The 20957-nt window shown below is 33.6% G+C and overlaps 1 protein-coding gene across 1 annotated transcript; it reads left to right on the top strand.

The window, feature by feature from the left end:
• The first annotated feature begins 3141 nt into the window (after positions 1 to 3141).
• LOC109439750 (amine sulfotransferase-like) lies at positions 3142 to 19856 on the top strand. Its single transcript, XM_088795496.1, has 8 exons — positions 3142 to 3262; positions 4826 to 4977; positions 6698 to 6905; position 7386; positions 10468 to 10594; positions 11436 to 11530; positions 17063 to 17249; positions 18667 to 19856. Exons 2-8 carry the CDS (start codon positions 4836 to 4838, stop codon positions 18786 to 18788), a joined length of 882 nt encoding a protein of 293 aa, XP_088651622.1. The 5' UTR covers positions 3142 to 3262; positions 4826 to 4835; the 3' UTR covers positions 18789 to 19856.
• The last annotated feature ends 1101 nt before the right edge of the window (positions 19857 to 20957 follow it).

The raw sequence follows: 20957 nt of genomic DNA, 5'->3' as shown, positions 1-20957 counted from the left end.
TATGAACACAAGGAGCCTGAACAAAGTGTTTACTGACTATTTATTCTGTACTAGATCCTGAACTTATATGGAGACAATACTAGTCCCTGCCCTCAAAGAAATTAAAGCTTACACCCAAAATTATTTTACAACCATTGCAATGAATATAAATTAGACAAGTAAGAGAAAGTGAACAATATAAGGCATCAAATTAGAAAGTTGTTCTAATTTAGTGTAATAAAATTTGGACACATGGGTTAGAATTAGTAGTAATGGGAACAGATTCCAAGAACAGCTGTGTTTACAATTGTGTACCTGGCACTAAAGTATATTTTAATTTCCAATATTTTACAGTTGTGGAAACTGAGAAATAGGAAGGTTAAATAACCTGCCATGTAATTAGTCATTCATTGATCTGAGATTAGGCCCCAAGGCTGTTCTTCACATGAAGCTTAAGTGGTTCTTATTTACTACATAATCCCTAGTCCTGAACATACATGTGACAGTCAGGGAGAACTTTGTCCCCAAAGCCCACAGTTCTCACCTCTTCCTTTGTCTTATACCCATATCCTCACCATCAGGTGATGGGTGGGAGAATTGTAACTCCTCCAAATTCTCAATTAATATTCATTGCATACATTATGCCTTTATATAAAACCACAGTACCTATTAAAAATACGTTCTATTTCATGAGTCACTAGAAGATCTCAACTAGTTTGATCTGGAGGAAGAACAAGGGAACATGAAGATAGTTCCATAGAGATCATCCAATCTGATGAACAGACAGACAAAAGAATGAAACACTGAACAGATCCTCAAAGACATGTGGAAAACAGTAAGCGTACTAATAATAAGGAAGAGGAAAGATAAAAAGGCAGGGAAAAGTATTTGAAGAAATTGTGTCTAAAAACTTTCTAAATTTGCTGAAAACCATTAATTTACACAGCCATGAAGCTCAGCAAACAGCAGGATAAACATGAATAGATCTACACCTAGGCATATTACAGACAAACTACCGAAACACAAGTTTTAGGATTGTTTCTTCTATTTCTGTGAAGAATGCCTGTGGAGTTTTGATGTGGATTGGGTGGAATTGCTAGATGTCTTTGGGTAGTATAGGCATTTTAGTGACATTAATTCATCTGATCCACAATTACAGGACATCTTCCCATTTGTTTGTATCTTTGATTTCTCTCAGTAAAGTCTTGTACTTTTCATTGTACAGTTTTTTCACTTCCCAAATCCTACATGGTCATGGAGTATAAAACTTTCAATGTGTTCTTGAATTTGTTTGCTAATCTGGGTAATGTTGTCATTGTAGAATGAGTTTAGAAGTATTCCCTCCTCAACTTTTTGGAAGAGTTTGAGGAGAATTACTGTTAATCCTGCTTTTTAAAAAAAATTTTGGTAGACTTCACCAGTGATGGCATCTGGTCATGGGTTTATCTGTGTTAGTAGGTTTTTGATTACTGATTTCGTCTCTTTACCCATTATTGGTGTGTTCTGATTTTCTGTTTCTTCCTGATTCAGCCTTAATAAGGTTGTGTGTTGCTAGATGTACCAATTTCTTCTAAGTTTGTTTTTTATTGTCATATAATGGTTATTATTATAGTAGACTATCATGATCCTGTGTATTTCTGTAGTAGCATTTGTAATGTCTGCATTTTCATTTCTATTTATTTGTTCGTTTGTTTCTTTGTTTGTGTCTTTTATTCTCAGTCACTCCAGATAAAGTTTGTCAATTTTGTTTATCTTGTTGAGGGACCAACTCTTAACTTTGTTGTTCTATTCTACTGTTTTTTGGTCACTATGTCATTATTTCCACTCTGATTCTTTATTGTTTGCTTTCTTCCATTTCTTAACAATTGGCTTAAGTTGTTCTTCTTTATCTAGTTCCTTGTGGTGTAAAGTATTTTTGAGCTCTTTCCAATTTCTTAATGTATGTGTTTATGTTATAAAGTTTACTTTAGAACTGCTTTTGTTGCATCATGTAATATATGATACATTTAGATTTTCATTTGTTTTAAATTTATTCTTCTTTATTCACCTTTTGATTGCTTCTTGTCCCATTGGATATTCAGATTATCACCAAAATTTCACTAAGCATTGACAGTTCCAGGGAAACAAAAATTTTTGCAATATTTTTAATTGCTAGATGTGGCATGTCATTGTTTGGTATGGAAAGGAGGAGCTAAAACAATTCCTGCGGTCCCAGATGCAGTTCAGTTCCTGCAGAGTGGTCTAGCCAGGGAGAACAGGGAAAAGTTCTCAAGGATCTCAAAAGTCCCCTAGATCATTTAGTTCAATGAAAATTTGTATTATGGAATCAGAAATTCTTGGCCGAGTTATTCATTTTAAGAAGTAGTCTGCTTTCATTAATTTTTACTTATCAGGCTATGACATCTCACAAAATGTATTATTCCTTTGTTTAGAAAAAGGACATGAAACAAGAGATGAGCATTTACAAGCTCAAATGACCCCCAGCTTAAACTGTATTTACTTACCGGTGAACATTTGTACATTACAAAGATTAAAAATCTCCCCTAGGATCAAACTGTGTTTAGTGGAAACCTGAGAATCATCACCAAAGAGCAGCTGATGTAGGTAACAGATGATTGAAGAATGGGAGAAATGTCTAAGGGAGATGTTAGATCAGGTCTGAGATATATTTCAATTATTGGAGAAGGCAAAAAAGATGGGATCAATCTTCTGTAATGACTACTTAAAAAAGAAAATAAAACAGGAGTGGAAGGACATCATAGACAACCCTGGACATTTTGCAAAAGGAATTTAAATACTCTTCTGAGTTTATAAGGTTCTTTGAACCTCCCATAGCCATTGCCAGTTTTACATAAGATGGTTCAAGTAAAAACCTGAAGAAGGAACACCAATCTTCTGAGGTAAGTATAAAAGATTTTACTAACCATCCTTCATGCCCAAGGAAGATGTTACAGTAGCTTTCAAATATATCTTCTTGTTTGTTGTATAGTTTCCAAAGTTAAGTAAATATAACTACTGGAAACATGCTGTTCTCTTTAGTATCCCTGCAAATTTTGAATCATTTGCTTTTTCTGGAGCAATCAGATATTTATTTCCTAAGATCAACAAACTCTTACCTAATTTATTTATCCAAACTGACCCATCTGCTGGTTTTCTAGAATACTACTCATTGGTCAAGACAAACTCTGTAGGGAGTATTTATTTCTCAGCAACAATACATCATTCCCTGTCATCTATAAATGATATCAGAGTGGATTTTGCTTCATCGGTTGACCTACAAACAGTAAGTAGCTAAAGGGGAGACTTGGATCCTCTTTCAAGTCTCTCTCTTCAGCACACAATGTGTTTTTTTCTCCTCAATTTTCTGTCTTTCCTCCTTTTCTTTTGGACTTCAGTGCAAGAATAAGAGGGAAAGACATGACTTCCTTTTGCTTTTATACACTCACTTTCTCCTGTATGTATGAAGGAGATGCCTACAGTGTATGACTGGCCAATGCCGAGATCCATGAATTCATCTCACACTGCACTCTTCCCCTGTTTCTGTGACAAGACAGCTTAAATTCCTCTCTCTGCTGAGACTGTCCAAAGTAGACTAAAGATAATAAGTAGCAAAAAGGAGTGATTTCAGAATGGTTTTGAGGGCTGCTAACACTCTTCTTTTCTCTGCATCAAGAATTTCTGTAAAAGGTGCTGTCTGTGGGGGTAGGATGGGTAGCATTGTCTGGTGATTCTATTAGAATCACCAGAAACTAGATGAGCTAATGCAAGTGATTTTCTACTCTTACTCAGCAAAATTCTAACCTCTGATTTTCCTCTATTGGTCAGGTGATTTAGATTGTTTGTAAGGGAATTAAACGTTTTTGACATGCAATTTAGACAAAGCCGTATCTGCAACTTTTAACAAATTCATTTTCTTAGTGTGCAAGAAATTTTTAAAAATATAATAACTGAAATACATATTGGTTCTAAACTTAATGGTATTAGAAATTCTGGGATCCCTCATCTATTTCACATTCAAGAATAGATTTCTCAGGTGGAGATAATAAAATATTTGGCAGGTCCAATTTTTGAACAGGTACATCTTTAGACTATTTGCTTCCTAGTTTTATTTTGACTGTCTTAGTTAGATTTATTTAGGATTCTGATAAAAATTCAATTGGAAAATATAATAATATCCATACAGTAGATGTTGGGGCAGTATCTCCAAAGTAAAACCACTGGTATTACTATGCAGAGCACATTCCAGAATTCATATGAAATAGCGTACACATCCGAGAGCCTTAGAAATTTCTTTCAGAGAAAACAGATTATTTCTGTTTCAGAAAAAAATAAAAATAGAGAGATAGAAATAAAAGGTGAATGCGTTGAAGAAGTTCCTATTTGTATAACAATGAAAAAGGAAGTGCAGACTAAAAATATGACATACTAAGAAACTGTATTAAGTGAAGTGATTGAAAGCACGGACTCTGAGGTAAAATCATCTGGCATCAAATCCTGCCGGGTCTGCTACCTGGGCAACCTTCAACAATTTGCTGAACCTCCTGTGCCACATTTTCCTCAGCTGTATGTTTGGAGTCATGATAATGTCTCCATCATGGGGTTTTAGGAAACGCTGTTTAACTTTTTAGTATCTTAGTTTCTTCATCTTTAAAATAATAATACCTCTGGCAACATTAGGTTGCTGTGAAGATTAAATGACATATATGTAAGCTGTTCAGTATGGTCTGAGTTAATACATATACACAATTTAAAAGGCGCTTGGCACATATTGAGCAGTCAGCAAGTGTTCGTCATTATTATAAAATACTAAGAACTTGAAAATAATTTAATCTGTTTTTACTTGTAGGTGAATAATTATGGACAACACAGACCAATACTTATTAAACTTTAAAGGCTATAATTTTGATTTACCTTTAGTTGATGTTGACTTTCTAGAAAATCTAGAAGATTTTGAAATTAGAGATGATGATGTCTTCATAGTTACATATCCCAAATCTGGTAAGTGTGAGGAGTGGGCCACCTGCATCAGTCTTCACTCTGGTTTGATAACACACGTGTACAAATGTGCCCTTTCCCAGATGAAACAGTAGCCCAGTCTACATTTAGACAACCACCTAGGATTAGAAAGAAAGTTAAATAAATCTCAAATCTTTATAAGTAGGATTTTTGTTAATAGCACATCTCAGTTAGAATTAATTCCTATTAAGCTTTTCAATTACTCTAACTGTTTTGTATTTCCCTATAAAGTGACATAATTTTTAACTAATTGACCTTAAACTTTATATTCAGAAAAAAAAGCTGACTTGTTAAATATTTAAATATTGGAACAGGGTGATTGGTGCTCCTAAAGCAACATGTACAAATTGGTTAATGTTTCTCAAAGATACACTGGAGTGTAAGTCAATACAAAAAAAGCTTATTTCTGATTTTCACTAAAATACTCCAGTCCCTCCCTTTCACCATCTACTTTGAAATTAAGGACCTCATTTACTTTCCCAAAATTAGTAATGAAATGTTTTTTCTCTGAATTCTTCTATTATGCAAAATTTATCAGCACATTTGATATTGGTATTTTGTTTTTCCCTCCCATTGATGTTGGTGGCATCTGTTTTTTATTCGCTTCATTTAAGGTGAAGCACTGCAGCCCATGAGAGTTTTTCTTTTACCTTTAATTTAGCCCAAGTGTTTGGGACACCAAACATCAATGTTCAGTCCAGGCTCCTGGGCTTTTACTCATCTTGGAGAAGAGATTAGGAACTGTCCCCAGGAGTCGCCATAAATTTTATCAAATCTACTATGTCTTTCAGCAGTCGAGTCATAACAATTACAAGATTGTTGACATCTCACATCCTTTTAGAACGTCGATTGTATTTTCAAGAACATAGATGTAAAAATCCTAAACCAAGTATAAGCAAAAGAAATCTAGCAATGTTAAACAAAAATACAAGGTGGGTTTCTTTCGAGCCATGATTGGTTTAAAAATATATTAGTGCAGTTCACCCACATTACAGGAGTGTAAGAGAAGCCTGGTTATCATCTCAAAAGATGCAGAGCAAGCATTTAATAAAATCAGCACATATTCATAGTGGAAACTATTAACAAACTAGTGGGAAAATTAACTTCTTTAACTTCATGAACAGTATTTACCCAAAACTAACACAGACATCATATGCAATAGTGCAACATTTAAAATATCACATTTAAAATCAAGTATAAGACAAGAATGCCTGCTATCAGTACTTTCATTCAAGAGCGTGTGAGAAAACCTAGGCTACAGTTTTAAAAATTTGGGGTATGGGGGGATGGGAAGGGGACTTCAGATCTTAACTTGTCTGTCTGTACTTTTACAAGATAAGGCTTTAAGAGGGGAGAGAAAGGAATGAGAAACAAAGGTAGCCACAGAAAATCAGAGGAATGGAACTGAACACGAATACAGGAAACAGAAAGAGGTGAAGGATTAATCTGAATTGCTGCTAGCATGGAATCAGAGCAACCACAGCTCTTTCCAAGTAAAAGAACAACTAAGAGCATTTGATTTTGTCTTTACTCATTGTAATGCAAACTACAAACAAAAAGTTAGACAAATTTCCTTGGCATACTTAGAATGGTTAAAGAAAAAAAAACTCCAAATGATTTTGAGATATATGGTTTCATTATTGACATCTTTTTTTATAGAAAATTAATTCAGAATTAAAAACAAGATTATTTATTTTTACAGGTACCATCTGGGCTCAGCAGATATTAAGCTTGATATACTTTGAGGGACATCGTAGCAGAACTGAAATTGTGAAAACGATTGACAGAGTCCCCTTCTTGGAATACAACTTACACAAAATGGACTTTATTGCGAGACCATCCCCTCGCCTCTTCTCTACCCACCTCCCATATTATTTAGTACCGAAAGGTCTGAAGAGCAAAAAAGCTAAGTTATGTCATAGAAATAGCTTATGGACCTTTGGCACAAACAAAAATACTTTCTTCAAATATTTTTTTCCAGCTCCACTTATCCACATTTTTTAAAATGTTATTATTACAATTTTTATGATATTGTTTTACGCATGAAAATTGGAATCCATAAATATATATGGAATTATAATCCATAAATATATATGGAATTATAAGTATATACGTAACTTTAGGCACAGCATACATTGCATGCAGTGTATTTATAATGTACAATAGAAATTCCTTTATATCAGCACATAAAATTCTGTTCTTTTTAATGGTTTAGTAGAATTTTATTGTATGGTTGTACAATATTGAACGTGTATTGATGGACAGGTAGGTTGCAGCATATGTATGTATCACATTGCAATAAACATCTTATAGATCTTTAAACTCTTTTTATCAGTGAAATGTTTCCCTAAAAGTGGACTTTTCAGGTTAAAGTGTCCAATTATTTTAAGAGTTGATAAATATTAGCTGCTTGCCTTGTATAATGTATTAGCTTACACTTGTTCAAATAGTATATAAGAATGTTTTTTGCTCACACTGTAACAGTGATTTGAATTATCAATCTTTGCTAGTGTGCAAGTTAAAAACATCTCATTCTTGAGAAATTTGCAGCCCTTTTGGTTTTAGTCACTTTAGCGTCTTTTTATAGATGTCTAGCTCTTGAAATATCCTGATTTTTTGCCCAATTTTCTTTAGCTTGTCTTTTATTTACTGTTTTGTAGAAGTATTTATGTGGGACAAATATTTTTCCTGTCAATAGTTTACCTTTAAAGATTTTTGAATTTTAATTTTATATAATCGATTTTAATTTTATAGAACCAATCTATCAATCTTTCCTTCCTAGATTCTAGTACTTGGTGTTGCTAAGAAAATGCTTCCCCATGAAAATGATTATGCAAATGCTCTCCAGGTTTTTTCTAATTAACTGTGTGTTTTTATTTTTTACATTTAATTATAAGTTATATCTGATACTGTGTGTGATTTGAAATATGACTATTGCATAATATTCGCTGGAGGAAAGGTGAGGTAGTTGCCAGTTGATCCAATATAACTTCTTTAAGCATTTACTCTTCCCCTATTATTTTAAAGTCTATCTTTTGATATAGTAAGTTTCTATCATCCCTTCTTCTGATTCTAGATTCTTCATTCCAAAAATTAACATGTGGGAGTTCTTCACTGTTTTAAATATCATAACTGATAACAAAGCCCCACCAAATTTATTTTTTGATATGTTCATTCCCCCAATGATTTTCAGCTGTTGATTGGAATTGATTAAACATATTGAGATTAATCCTGGGACAAACATTAAAATTGCAATATTGCAACATTCATTTCAGCATCATTCTATTGCTCTTTATTTATCAGGTCTACTTTCATGTCCATCAAATATGCTGTTATTCTTTGTATGCTTCATACACATTTTTCCCTGAATTTCCCTTTTTTTGGCTAATTCGAATTTTAATTTTTTTCACTATTGTTTTTTCTAGTTAGCGACTGCTGTTATAAAGAAAAAAGTATTAGTATGTACTATCGTCAAGTAATGGTGTATATGAGTGCTAATTCTTGGAATTCATTAAGAAGTTTTATGGTCAATTACATGGTCAATATTTTTAATATGTCCCATGACTACATGAGAAAATGGTGTGTATTCTCTGTGTGGGGTAACACACACACACACATATAAAATAAACTTTGTTAAATGATTGTGCCAATTTATTTTGTTAATTCTTTTATCCTTATGTAAAAGGTAACTGAGAATATATCTTCCACTATGATGGTTGCTATATCAAAATCTTTACAGACTTAATAGAATTTGTGTCATTTAAGGTATTCTAATATGTTGCTCAGTATACTAAAATTTCTGTTCTATTGGTCATTGCAAATCAATTTTATGTTGTCCTATGAAATCCTTTGGCCTTAAATTTTACTTAACTTGATATTGTCACTTGTTTTCTTTTTTCCTGGGGTTTTGCCATATGCCTTTGTTTGTTCCAGATTTCAAATATGATTTTCCACTGCTGTATGATTTTTCAAGTTGTGTACGTTATTCTATCTATCAGATCTATGATGTCCCTTCACTGAATAATCAGGTTATGCCAATATGTTATTATTATAATATATGGTGCTATGAATATTCTTGAGAGTGTCTTCTGGTGCACACCTATATGAGCTTCCCTAGAGTGTATGGCCAAAAATAGAATTGCAAAGTCAAAAAGTTCAGAAGTGTTCAACTTTATAAAATGATGTTATTTTTTAAAACAGCAGTTGTATCTGTTTATGCTAAAATCAACAATATATGAGTTTTTATTTTTCTCCTAGAAAGTTTTTTATCAGCCTTTTTAATACCCATTAATTATAAAATGGTATCTCAAACTGATTTGAGTATGTATTTCCCTAATCAATAATGAGATTAAGGACTTGTTGGTATGTTTATTGTTGCCCATAATTATTCTCGTTCTATGAAATTTTCATTTTGTTGTTCGGCTTTTTCTTATTGTTTTATACATATTCTGGATGCTATTCAATTATTGGTGATATGTGTTGCTTCTCTCGTGTGTATTACTTTTTGTAATTTTATGGTATATATATATCTATATCTATCCATATCTATCTATCTATCTATCTATCTATCTATCTATCTATCTATCTATCTATCTATCTAGATAAATTTAATAAATTTTATTGGGGAATATTGGGAGACAATGTGTTTCTCCAGGGCCCATCAGCTCCAAGTAGTTGTCCTTCAATATAGTTGTGGAGGACGCAGCTCAGCTCCAAGTCCAGTTGCTATTTTCTATCTTAGTTGCAGGGGGCTCAGCCCACCATCCCATTCGGGAATTGAACCAGCAACCTTGTTTCTAGCTGTCACGCTCTAACCAACTGAACCAGCCAGCCGTCCCTTTTATGGTATATTTTGAAGAACAGCATTCTTAAAATTTTAATGTAGTTGAATTCTAATCAGTTCTTATTAAAAAAAGGTTTTTTGGTTTTTTTTTCTGTTTAGGAAATCCTTTTCTTCTCCAAGACTGAGAATATATTCTTTACTTATTAATATTTGAAAGTTTTACTTCATACTGAAATCCTCAATCCATTTATAAATTTTTTTGTGTATGATGTGATGTATGAGGTTGAATTCTATTTCCTTTTTTTTCCTATATGGATAATTGTTTGCTAACATTGTTTTATAGTATTTCCTTTTTCACTGATCTCCAATGCTATTTGGTTGTGTATCAATTATTATTTAATGTCCGCACAGAGTAAATTGAAACAGCTTCAGTGCAAGGTAATTTACCATATTAATCAACCTTACAAATAAATAATTTCACTATTAGAAGTTAGTCTTTATATTTGTACATGTGAAATGTGATGTGAATGAAATTTATTTCAGCATCTTTGTAATGGCAAAAATTGGGCATAATTCAAATTTTCACAAATAGTAGGCTGGATGAAACAACTAATTACATATAATGAAACATTATGTAGATATTCTAAAAACCAAGAATTATTAAAACTGTTTTACTGTTCCCCCTGCAGATTATTTACATCTACAGAAACCCCAAGGATGTTTTGACCTCATACTTTCATTTTTCAAATTTGATCGTTGCAATGCAAGCTACAGATAATATGGAAGAGTTTTTGGAAAAGTTTCTAGATGGAAAAGGTAACCATGAATTTATTTACATAAGCAACATGTTTATGAGTCAATGTTGCCATTTAGCCAAATTCTCAAATTTAAGGAACGTATCTTGGGGAAACGGACAGAGTAATGTTAGAAGCTGGAATGCACATAAATGTTACTATTCTGTCAGTTTGATTTGCTACCCAGTGGCTTTCTTATTCTCACCAGGACCACTCTGGGGGTTGCATGCAAAAACATATTGTTTAAGAAATATTTTGACCATATCATAAGAGAGCTACAATAGTCTAACAATTCAAACTATTTAGATCCATGCGTTCCAGAACAGTGTATGTTCAAAGTGCGTGTAGTTTTTGTGTTCTGTATGGACTTATGGTAGGCCTTATCTGACAATGGTGGCATTTTCATTTTAATGCTGAAGGGGATAAATTGATGCAAGAACCTTGTGGAATGTGGAATTGGTGCTGTCACTCATTTAGAAGATTATACTCAGTTTCCATCTGAATATTGATAGCTGAAGTTGCTCTCCAGAGATCTTAAAATAGACAATAAAAGGAGAAATAAAGACATGTTTTCAAGTAGAAGAAGGAAGAAAAGTAAGAGGATTGCCAGAAAGAAATCTTCCAAGGTAGTTCTTTGGGCTTCTTATTTCTTTATTGCTACTTTCCTACATACGTAGGAAAGGCAGGTTTCCATTAAAATCATGTCATTGTTCCCAAAACACCATTTTTAAAAGGTAACGTAGATGTCCAGTGGTACGAGTTTGATTTATTTTTCTGAGGATTCCAGAACAGAAAAGGAAGTCTATAGTCTGCTGTTCAATAAGTACATCTTTAACCTTGTTACGTATTAACTTTTCCCACAGTGGTAGGAAGCCTTTGGTTTGATCACATCAAAAACTGGTACAAGTACAGACACGACTTCAATATTCTGTTCATGATGTATGAGGAAATGAAACTGGTAAGAGAAGGTTATTTTTTAAAATTATTTCTTTGAAACCCTTTTTTATCTTGGCTTTAATGAACCACATTTTGCTAGTAGGTTGCTACCTAACGACTTCTCAGGCTGCTTTAGGGCTTTCTAATTTCCTGCTCATCCCTTACTTACTGGTCTTCCTCGGGCTCTCTTGTCACTCTGCATGGTCATCTTTTGTGGTTCCTTTTCATGTAGCATCTGTAGCAATAAAGGCAAACTCACGCATGTAGAGCTTAAAAAAGAGAAAGGTCACCGGGAAACACGGGTGAGAAGTCACTAAGATAAGGCTAATTATGGGCCCTGTGATGCTAGTTCTTCCAATATTTTAAGAGAATCTTGAAATGTAGCTTTCATGTGAAAACACATTTACATGCTTGCATCCAATCAAAGTTGTCTTAATACATTTTGTACACCGCACAAAACACATGTGACATTCAGTGTTTTGTGATCTCTGATTAATATACTGATTCACTGATACATAGCTTATTCATTCATTTAGTCAAAATTATTAAATGCCTACTATGTGACAGACACTAAATCATGACACAAAGAGGATTGAAACCACTATTTATATAATTTATAATCCAGGAGGGAACAGAAGTATTCACAAAATAGGTATATATAATTGAAAACTATGACAAGTGTTATTTTAAAAAGTACAGGTACATATCAGTATATGAAATAAGGAGATCTGGTATAGTTAAAAGTAATAGGCAATTATTACTGGAAAAAATAACATGATAACTTTAAGCTAATAAATGAGTAAATAAAACAAGTGAGGTAAAAGGGAATGCTAAGCCAATAAAAGACAATGTGCAAATGGCCTGATGCAGTAAAGTGTGTGGCATCTTTGAAGAACTGAAGGAAGAAGTTAAAGAGCAAGGTGGAAATGAGGAAAGATGAAGCTAGAGAGGTGTGTAGGAGCCAGACTGTGTAGCGTCTGTAGACGATGTTAATGGCAGTGATTTCTTTAATCTTAAAAGCAATAAGGAGCCTTTCAAGAGTTACCAGAAGACCAGCAATATGATAGAATTAGTATTTTTAGAATATCATTCCTATTAATGTTTTGCAGTGTGATAATAGTAAAGATAGGCAAACTATTCAAAGACCAGTACGCTAATCCGCTGACAATCAATGATGCTTTCGATTAGAATAGTATCACTGAGACTGGAAAGAATGCAGAGTTTTAAGATATTTAGGAGATGAAAAAGGAAAGGGATTGTATATAGAAAAAAAATGAGAAAGACCGATGTGTAGGACACCTCCTGTATTTCTTGTTCATATATCTGTGTAGATAATTGTATTATTCGTGAAGGTACTTAGGGAACACTGAAGCAGGAAGGGCTTGCGGTAGAAGGTTATGAGGTTGTTTTTGTCATATGGAATTTAAGGTGACTTAGAAGTACTCTAATAAATATATTTGGAAGTAAGTGGAACACACAGGTCTGAAGCCCAAAGAGTCTTGGGCTAAAATATCAATGATATTAACTCAGGCATCATCACTATATAGAATATAACTGAAACTATGAACATGGATAAAATTGAGAGTGGGAAGAGAGAGGGGCACAGCAAGAGGGAGGAAGGAAAATGAGAGGAGGAAAGAAGCAGAGGAGGTGAGTAAAGGGGAACAAGGATCTATTACTGGGAGACCTTAAGATACAAAGTTTGGGTAGAGAGGATGGGCTCACCAAAGAAACAGAACTGAACAGTGAGAGGTAGAAAGGAAAGGAGGAATTTGTGGTGACATAGAAGTCAAGCGGGTGTGTTAAGAAAGATCTTAAGATCTTTTAAAGATATTTAAGTCTGCTGAGAAGTCAAGTAAAAAGAGAGTTTAATTGTCCATTAAATCTAGTGACGTGAAATATAGTATGATGTACAGTAAATGAGGTTGGTGTGGGTTGCGGTATGAGTTGGTGACACAAATGTATATCACCAGTCAAGGCACATGTACGTATGTTGTTAACTATCTTTCAGTATACCAAATTTTATTCCTAATATTTGGATTTCAATCATGTCATGTCCAAAAAACAATTTATCACCTCTCAGCAAAATCTGCTGCTTCTCCCAGGAAATGCCCTGTAATTCAAGTGACCTAAATCAGAAACCAGGATTCATACTTAACCCCTGCTTCACCCCGTGCTTCATTTCCTTATTCATTCAACAAGTCATGCTAATTCTGTCTGAAAACTTGGTGGAAGACACAACTTAATTCAGTCCACATTACCCCTTCTCTAGTCCAACTCATCTTCATCTTTTGCTTCGTTTCCACAACAACCTTCCTAATTGGTCTCCGTATCTCCCACCTCACCTAGTCTCCATTTACTCTTTATTCTTCAACCAGAGTCATCCCAAATTACAAACCTGATTCCTTCCCTAGTTTCATATTTTAATTCCTCCGCAAGAATGTGCTCACAACAAAAGCATTAATAAACAATAAATTTAGTGACAATGTGGACAAAGAGACCTCAGAGTCAACTATGCAAAATCTCTTGAACATTTGTTCTGTCACCGATATACTATCACCAGGTATCACTTTTCTCTTGCTTTCCACCAAGTAGCCCATTGTTCATGTATTTTTTTATCTAGGTTTTTCACCAAACTTTCAAAAAACAATTTTTTTCAACTATATAATAGGAAGAGAATATTCTTTCAACTTCCCTTGTCAGGGAAGATAGACCTTAGTCAATGTGGGATTTTCTGCTTTAAAGCTCTTTGTAGAAAAAGATCCCAATTTTCTCAAGCAGTTAGGTGTTCATCAATGTTGGTGTTGATGTTGAGGTCTTCCATTGTCTGCTACTTTCCTTGGAACTATGTTGGCAGTTTTACCTAATACTGTTTATGTCTGGTTCTCCCGTGGTCATTGTTTCAGAAACACCCAAAGTCCACATAGTTTATCTCAGAAGAGTTTGCACATTTCCCACTGATTTGGAGGTTATATCCCTTGGTACATAGTGACGATAAAGAATCATTTACTACTTTACTGTCTCAGGTATCCTGCAGTATGTAGTTGGAATAGAGCAGGAATTGCTATACTTTTAGAGATCCATATTTACATCTAAAAAAATAAATAAATAAAAGCAGAGATATTGTTATTATAAAAATAAGGATAAAAGTTATTTGTGGGTGGAGGGCATGGTTTATAATTAGGGAAGGGATAGTTGGCAGGGTTTTGGTAATTCTACTTTAATTCTTTTAAGGAACCACCTTCGTAAGGCACCATTCATACTCCACAATTTTATATTCCCGTTAGTTGTGCACATGGATTCCAATTTCTCCACATCCTCATGACCACTTCTTACTTATTTTTTATTAATAGCCATCCTAATAGGTGTGAAGTAGTATCTCCCTGTGGTTTTTTATTTGTATTTCCTTAATGATTGGTGAGTTTGAGTATTATTCATGTTTTTATTGACCTTTTATATATCTTGTATGCAGAAATATCTATTGAAGAGATTTGACAATTTCTTGTGTTTTTTTGTTTATTTTTGAGTTGTATTTCGTAGGTACATTGGATCTGACCCCTTATCAGATATATGATTTAAAACAGGAATATCAGTAAGATTTTCAACAATTAAAAATAAATGTCCATCATCAAAGTGATAAGTTATGAAAAATTTAGTGGATAAATAGAAATAAAATGGGAAATTACAAATTATGGTTTTTAAAGTGTATATTAGAAAGTTCATGGCATTCCATGAGTTGGTTTTATAATCTGTTATCTGTGTACCTCGATCACAGAAGAATTTAATTTTGATGTAGTCCATTTTATCTTTTTTTTCCATTTTTGCCTGTGTGCTTTTGTTGTCATAATTAAGAAATTTTTGCCAAATCAAATGTCATTAAACTTACTCTCCTATGTTTTCTTCTAAGAATGTAATCATTTTAGCTCTTACGTGTAAGTCTCATCCATTTCGAGTTCATTTTTGTATGTCTTTGTAAATGGAATTGTTTTCTTATTTTCTTTTGGGATTCTTGATTGTTACTATGAAGACAGACAAGTGATTTTGGAGTGTTCGTTTTCTATCCTGCAACTTGGCATTATTTGTTTATTGGTTCTACCAATTGTTGGTGGAATCTTTAGGGTTTTCTATGTAAAACATCATGTTTTATGTGAACACAGATAATGTTACTTCTTCCTTTGAATTTGAATGCCTTTTATTTATTTTTCTTGCCTCATTCTCTGGCTAGCACTTCCTGTGTTATGTTGAATACAAGTGGCAAGAATGTGAATCCTTGCCTTACTCCCAATCGTATTGCAAAGTTTTACAGTCTTTCATCATTGACTATGATATAAACAAGTAGGTATTTCTTATATGGCCTATTTATGCAGAGGAAGTTATTTTTTTTCTTTTTTCTGTTCTTGGTTTTTTGCATGTTTCTGTCATGAAAATGTGACGGATATTGTCAAATGCTTTTTCTGCATTATTTAAGATGATCTTGTGGTTTCTTTCCCTTTGATTCTGTAAATGTTGTATTATATAAATTAATTTCACATGTTGAAAATCTTTCCATTCCAGGAGTAAATCCCACTTGATCATGGGGTATGCTCCTTCTAATATGTTGTTTAATTTTTTTGCTAGTAAGTTTTTTGGGGGGACGGGGGTGGGAAATCTATTTTTTATTTTTTTTTATTTATCTTAATTAAATCTATTGGTGTGACAATGGTGAGTATAATTACATAGGATTCAAGTGTACATTTCTATAAAATATCATGTATATATCTCTCATATGTGAATATAAAACTGAAAGCAACAGAGGAACAAGACAAACAAACAAAGAAACAGAAACTCATAGACACAGACAACAGTTTAGTGGTTACCAGAAGGTAAGGGAGGAGACAGGGTGGTAGAAGAGGGTCAAATATATGGTGTTGGAAGGAGAAATGACTCTAGGTGTTTTGCCATTACTTTGTTAAGGAGTTTTGCATCTTACCTTTCAAAGGTGATATTTGTCTTTAGTTTTCTTTTCCTGTAGTGTTTTTGTCTGGCATTAGTATCAGGGTAATGCTGGCCTTGTAGAATGAGTTTGGAAGTATTTCCTCCTTGTTGATGTTTTTGGAAGAGCTTCAGTAGGATTGGTGTTAATTCTTCTTTAAATGTTTGGTAGATGTCACCTAGAACGGGGCTTTTCTTTCTTGCTTCCATTTATTTAATTACCTGTTTTACTCTTTCCCACATGAAGTTATGAACTTAAACATGCATAGATAACTTATTATTGTTCTCTTAAACTTCTCTGAAGCTTATCACAGTTTCAGAAACATGAGATATTCTAAAAGCGTTGGTTAAATAAATTAATGCGCTATCGTTATAAAATCAAACAGTAGGAAGCTCTACCAAAGCTGACAACCAGAGCACTCATTTTCATAGGAAGAATCGGGAAGTAATATAGCCTTGTCAAACTTTAGACTTACAGTAAGTCCAACCACCTTCAGTTTTCCAAAATGTAATAAAGATGTTGGGCTTTAACTCATGTGTTCCTTATAAGCTGAAGAGTTTCTCATGCCCGCAATTCTTTCAGGACCTCAGAAGTTCTGTGCTTAAAATCAGCCATTTTCTTGAGAAAGAACTGAGTGAAGAGGACGTGGAAGCTGTTGTGAAGCAGGCTACATTCAAGAACATGAAGTCTGATCCAAATGCAAACTATGATGACGTTCTACGTAATGTAATTGGGACAAGAAGAAATGATGAACATTTTTTGCGCAAAGGTGATGCTCAGTGGTTTATGAGAGTAAAAGTGTTTAGAGTTCCCTTGATTCCTTGGCCTGTACAGCGATTAAGGAGTGCTCCTAACATGTCTTTCCACGTACTATGCTTTGGGCCTTAGAGAAAACCAAAGATCCTAACTGAAAATGGCCCTGAAAACTGAACAGTTGTTTAGTACTGAGCCTGACACTTGAAACTGATTAATCAATATTAGGTTCCTACCTTCTAGTATATATGACCCTACTCTTAATAATTTTTTATGGAGTCTCACCTGAAGGTGATGGATATATGCATATGTGACTAGGACAACTCCAATTTTTGTTTTCCTTTCTCTTAGAACATTTTGTAAGTAAACTCCATATGCATTTTGTTATGGGAGAGGGGATTTGGATTATAGTTATTTCCTCATGTGTCAGATTACTTCATTGTAAAAAGAAGATTCACCAATTGTGCTATGAATTCAATTATTCAACAACATGAAAAAAATTTTTATTGTGCTTTTATGACTTGCCAGGATTTGTTAAGAATGAATATATTGTTCTCCTGATAGTTCATAAGTTCAAAAATTTTTAAATTTGACCTTTAAACATGCTTTTTATAAAACATAATTTATACTTTCCTATTTTATTCATATTTATTCTCTAAATTTTTCATAACTTAGCATTTTGATGATAGACATTTATTCTTAATTATGAAGACCTTGTTGAAATTGCTCTTCAGATTGCCATTTTTAAAAAGTTGTTTCTTCTTTTGTCCCATTTATTATCAACTTTGACTTCTTAGTATTCAACTGTATGAAATATAAAGCAATTCTCATGCCCATAGTAGCTTGTTAACATGCTGATAATAATGTTTAAACAAGAAAATTTGATAGCCAAAAGTGCCAAATCTTCATTAAAAAACCAGCTTAATGATAGTTTCAAACTTCGATGAAGTAAAACCCAAGCGATGGCAGCTCAGAGCACCCTCTGTGACCTTGGGTTCAATACTTAAAAAATCTTTGGGTCTCATTTTTTTTCCATTCTAAAAATGAAGAAATACTGATATTGTAAGGTTGTGTTAAGGATTATATTACATTTTAGATATACTTTGCCAAGTACAGTGCCTGGCATTTAGTAAACTATGTATAAAAATTCAAATCTAGTCATATATTTTACTTTTGTTTTTCCTTCTCAATAATGGTTACAATTTAATGGTAGAAGTTGATGCAAGTAGGTGGATAAGGAAAGTGGAATTTGGAAGTGTTGTTTTGTTTCTTAGCTGATTTCTATATAAGGAAAAGTGAAGTATCTAACATGACAGAAAACTAACAGATATTTAGATTGGCTTGAAGGAGGGATTAAAGCGGGTTGAAGGGAAGTTTTGCTCTGGTATTGTTACTTACTCACCCAGGAGTTGATTGTTTGCTTATCCCTCCAGGTGTCATCGGGGACTGGAAAAATTACTTGACAGTGGAGCAAAGTGAAAGATTTGACAGAATATTCCAAAGGAAGATGAAAGATTTTCCCTTGAAGTTCATCTGGGATGTAAATAAGGAGTAGAATCAATGTAAAAGAATTCTATAAAACTCTACTTAACTAGAGGGCATATTTTAATATACATATTAATTTGTTCTCATGCAAATATTAATTATAAAACTTTAGCAATAAAATAATGAGTAAAATATGCTTAGATTAGTTGCCATGAGTTTGATGAACACTGAAATTTCAAAAAGTAAAATGATTTTCGAGGTAGTCTGCATTGATAGCCTGTATTAAGAAGTGAAAAACAGGAAGCATGTAATGTGAATTGCAAATATCCTGAGTTTTCTGCACTGTGTAATTTTTAAATCTAGAATTAAATATAGTATCAAGGAAACATTAAAAATGCTTTTATTATTGTAATTAAATTTTAATTATTTGGTTTAATATCAATGTAAATGTCGACATAAATAGAGAACACACATGTCAGAACATACATCTGTTTAATAATGTATCAGATTACAAAATTGACACTAAAGATAGAAAAATCTAAAATACATTAATTGGGCCAGCCCGGTGGCTCAGGCGGTTAGAGCTCCATGCTCCTAACTCTGAAGGCTGCCACTTTGATTCCCACTTTGGCCAATGGGCTCTCAACCACAAGGTTGCCATTTCAATTCATCGACTACCAGAAGGGATGGTGCGCAGCGCTCCCTGCAACTAAGTTTGAACACGGCACCTTGAGCTGAGCTGCCGCTGAGCTTCCAAATGGCTCAGTTGGTTGGAGTGCGTCCTCTCAACCACAAGGTTGCCGGTTCGACTCCCGGAAGGGATGGTGGGCTGTGCCCCCTGCAACTAGCAATGGGAACTGGACCTGGAGCTGAGCTGCACCCTCCACAACTAAGACTGAAAGGACAACAACTTGAAGCTGAACGGTACCCTCCACAACTAAGATTGAAAGGACAACAAGTTGACTTGGAGAAAAGTCCTGGAAGTACACACTGTTCCCCAATAAAGTACTGCTCCCCTTTCCCAATAAAATCTTTAAAAAAATACATTAATTATATAACAGTTTAATCATGTAAGAATTTCGGTGAAAAAAATACTTGTGTTTATAACACATCATTCACTAAACTAATTCCACATGTATTTAATGCTAAATGTTTAATATAAAATCATTTTGAATGACTGGAATAATATAGGTGAATTTGTTTATAATTCCCAAAAAAGTTTTGAAGCATAGATGCTGTGAAAGAAACTTCAAAGAAAAAGTTAGTAAATTTACAACCATAAATATTTCAAGGCATCACCATCCATAATAGTCAACTAATAAAAACAACTCAATGTCCACCTGCAGGAAAATAAATAACTAATTGTGCCATTTCATATCAGCAAACACTGTATATTAGTAAGAATGCATGAATTACAGCTGCATGGAAAATATATATGAAGCTCTGAAACATAATGTTCAGTGGGAAAAGCCAGACACTTACTGCATGATTCATTGAGTAAGATTTAGAAACAAGTGAAATTAACCTATAGGTTTAGGAGAGCGTATACCTTTGGGGGATGCGGTAGTAACTGGACAGGCACATGAGAGAATTCCTGGGGTCTTAGTACATTCTATTTCTTGATCTTAGTGCTGGTTCCATGGGTGAGGTCATCTTGTGAATATTCATTGGGCTGTACATGCATCATTTGTGATCTTTATGTGTTTTTGTCATTTTATTAAAAATTTGTGAAATCATAAACATAAAAATTTTCTGCAAGAACAGACAAATAAGAACTTGTAGTTTATAGAAAAGACAAAACAAATTCAGAATTAGCAAAAGTTTAAAGCCATGCTCAGTGTTAGAGTAGGGTGAAATAAACATTCTCATATTGTTTCATGGAAATGAAAATCAGTTCCAATCTTTACAGCAATTTTGAAACAGAATCAAAAGTCTTAAAAATAGTCACATTCTGTGATCCTATAATTTCATTTCTAGGAAACTTCCAAACTCCTGTTAAATTAATTCAATTTTCTGTAATTTAAATGTGACTTTTGCAACATTTCTTTTCTCAACTAACGTATTTTTCCATGTCCATTCAATTAACTTATTTTCATTTCACAGATAAAACATCTATTTACATCTTTGTGGAGAACATGAATGTGAGGTGTTTTCTCATTTTGAAACTCTTTCCCCTGGCATTTTAGTGAAGCACTCCATGCAAGTGAGAATATTCTATTTGTAACCAGTTTACGCAAAA

Source organism: Rhinolophus sinicus, chromosome 2 (assembly GCF_057876585.1).
Source record: "Rhinolophus sinicus isolate RSI-liver-muscle chromosome 2, RSI-T2T, whole genome shotgun sequence".
Classification (NCBI taxonomy): Eukaryota; Metazoa; Chordata; class Mammalia; order Chiroptera; family Rhinolophidae; genus Rhinolophus; species Rhinolophus sinicus.
Note: the sequence above shows the minus strand (reverse complement) of the source record. Positions and strands in the feature narration are given on the sequence as shown.

Excerpts from the sequence above, each read along its gene's own strand:
- LOC109439750 (XM_088795496.1), top strand. The coding sequence starts at position 4,836 with ATGGACAACACAGACCAATACTTATTAAACTTTAAAGGCTATAATTTT. Across the intron at positions 11,531-17,062 it reads TGTATGAGGAAATGAAACTG|GACCTCAGAAGTTCTGTGCT; the intron begins GTAAGAGAAGGT and ends CAATTCTTTCAG. Across the intron at positions 17,250-18,666 it reads TGAACATTTTTTGCGCAAAG|GTGTCATCGGGGACTGGAAA; the intron begins GTGATGCTCAGT and ends TTATCCCTCCAG.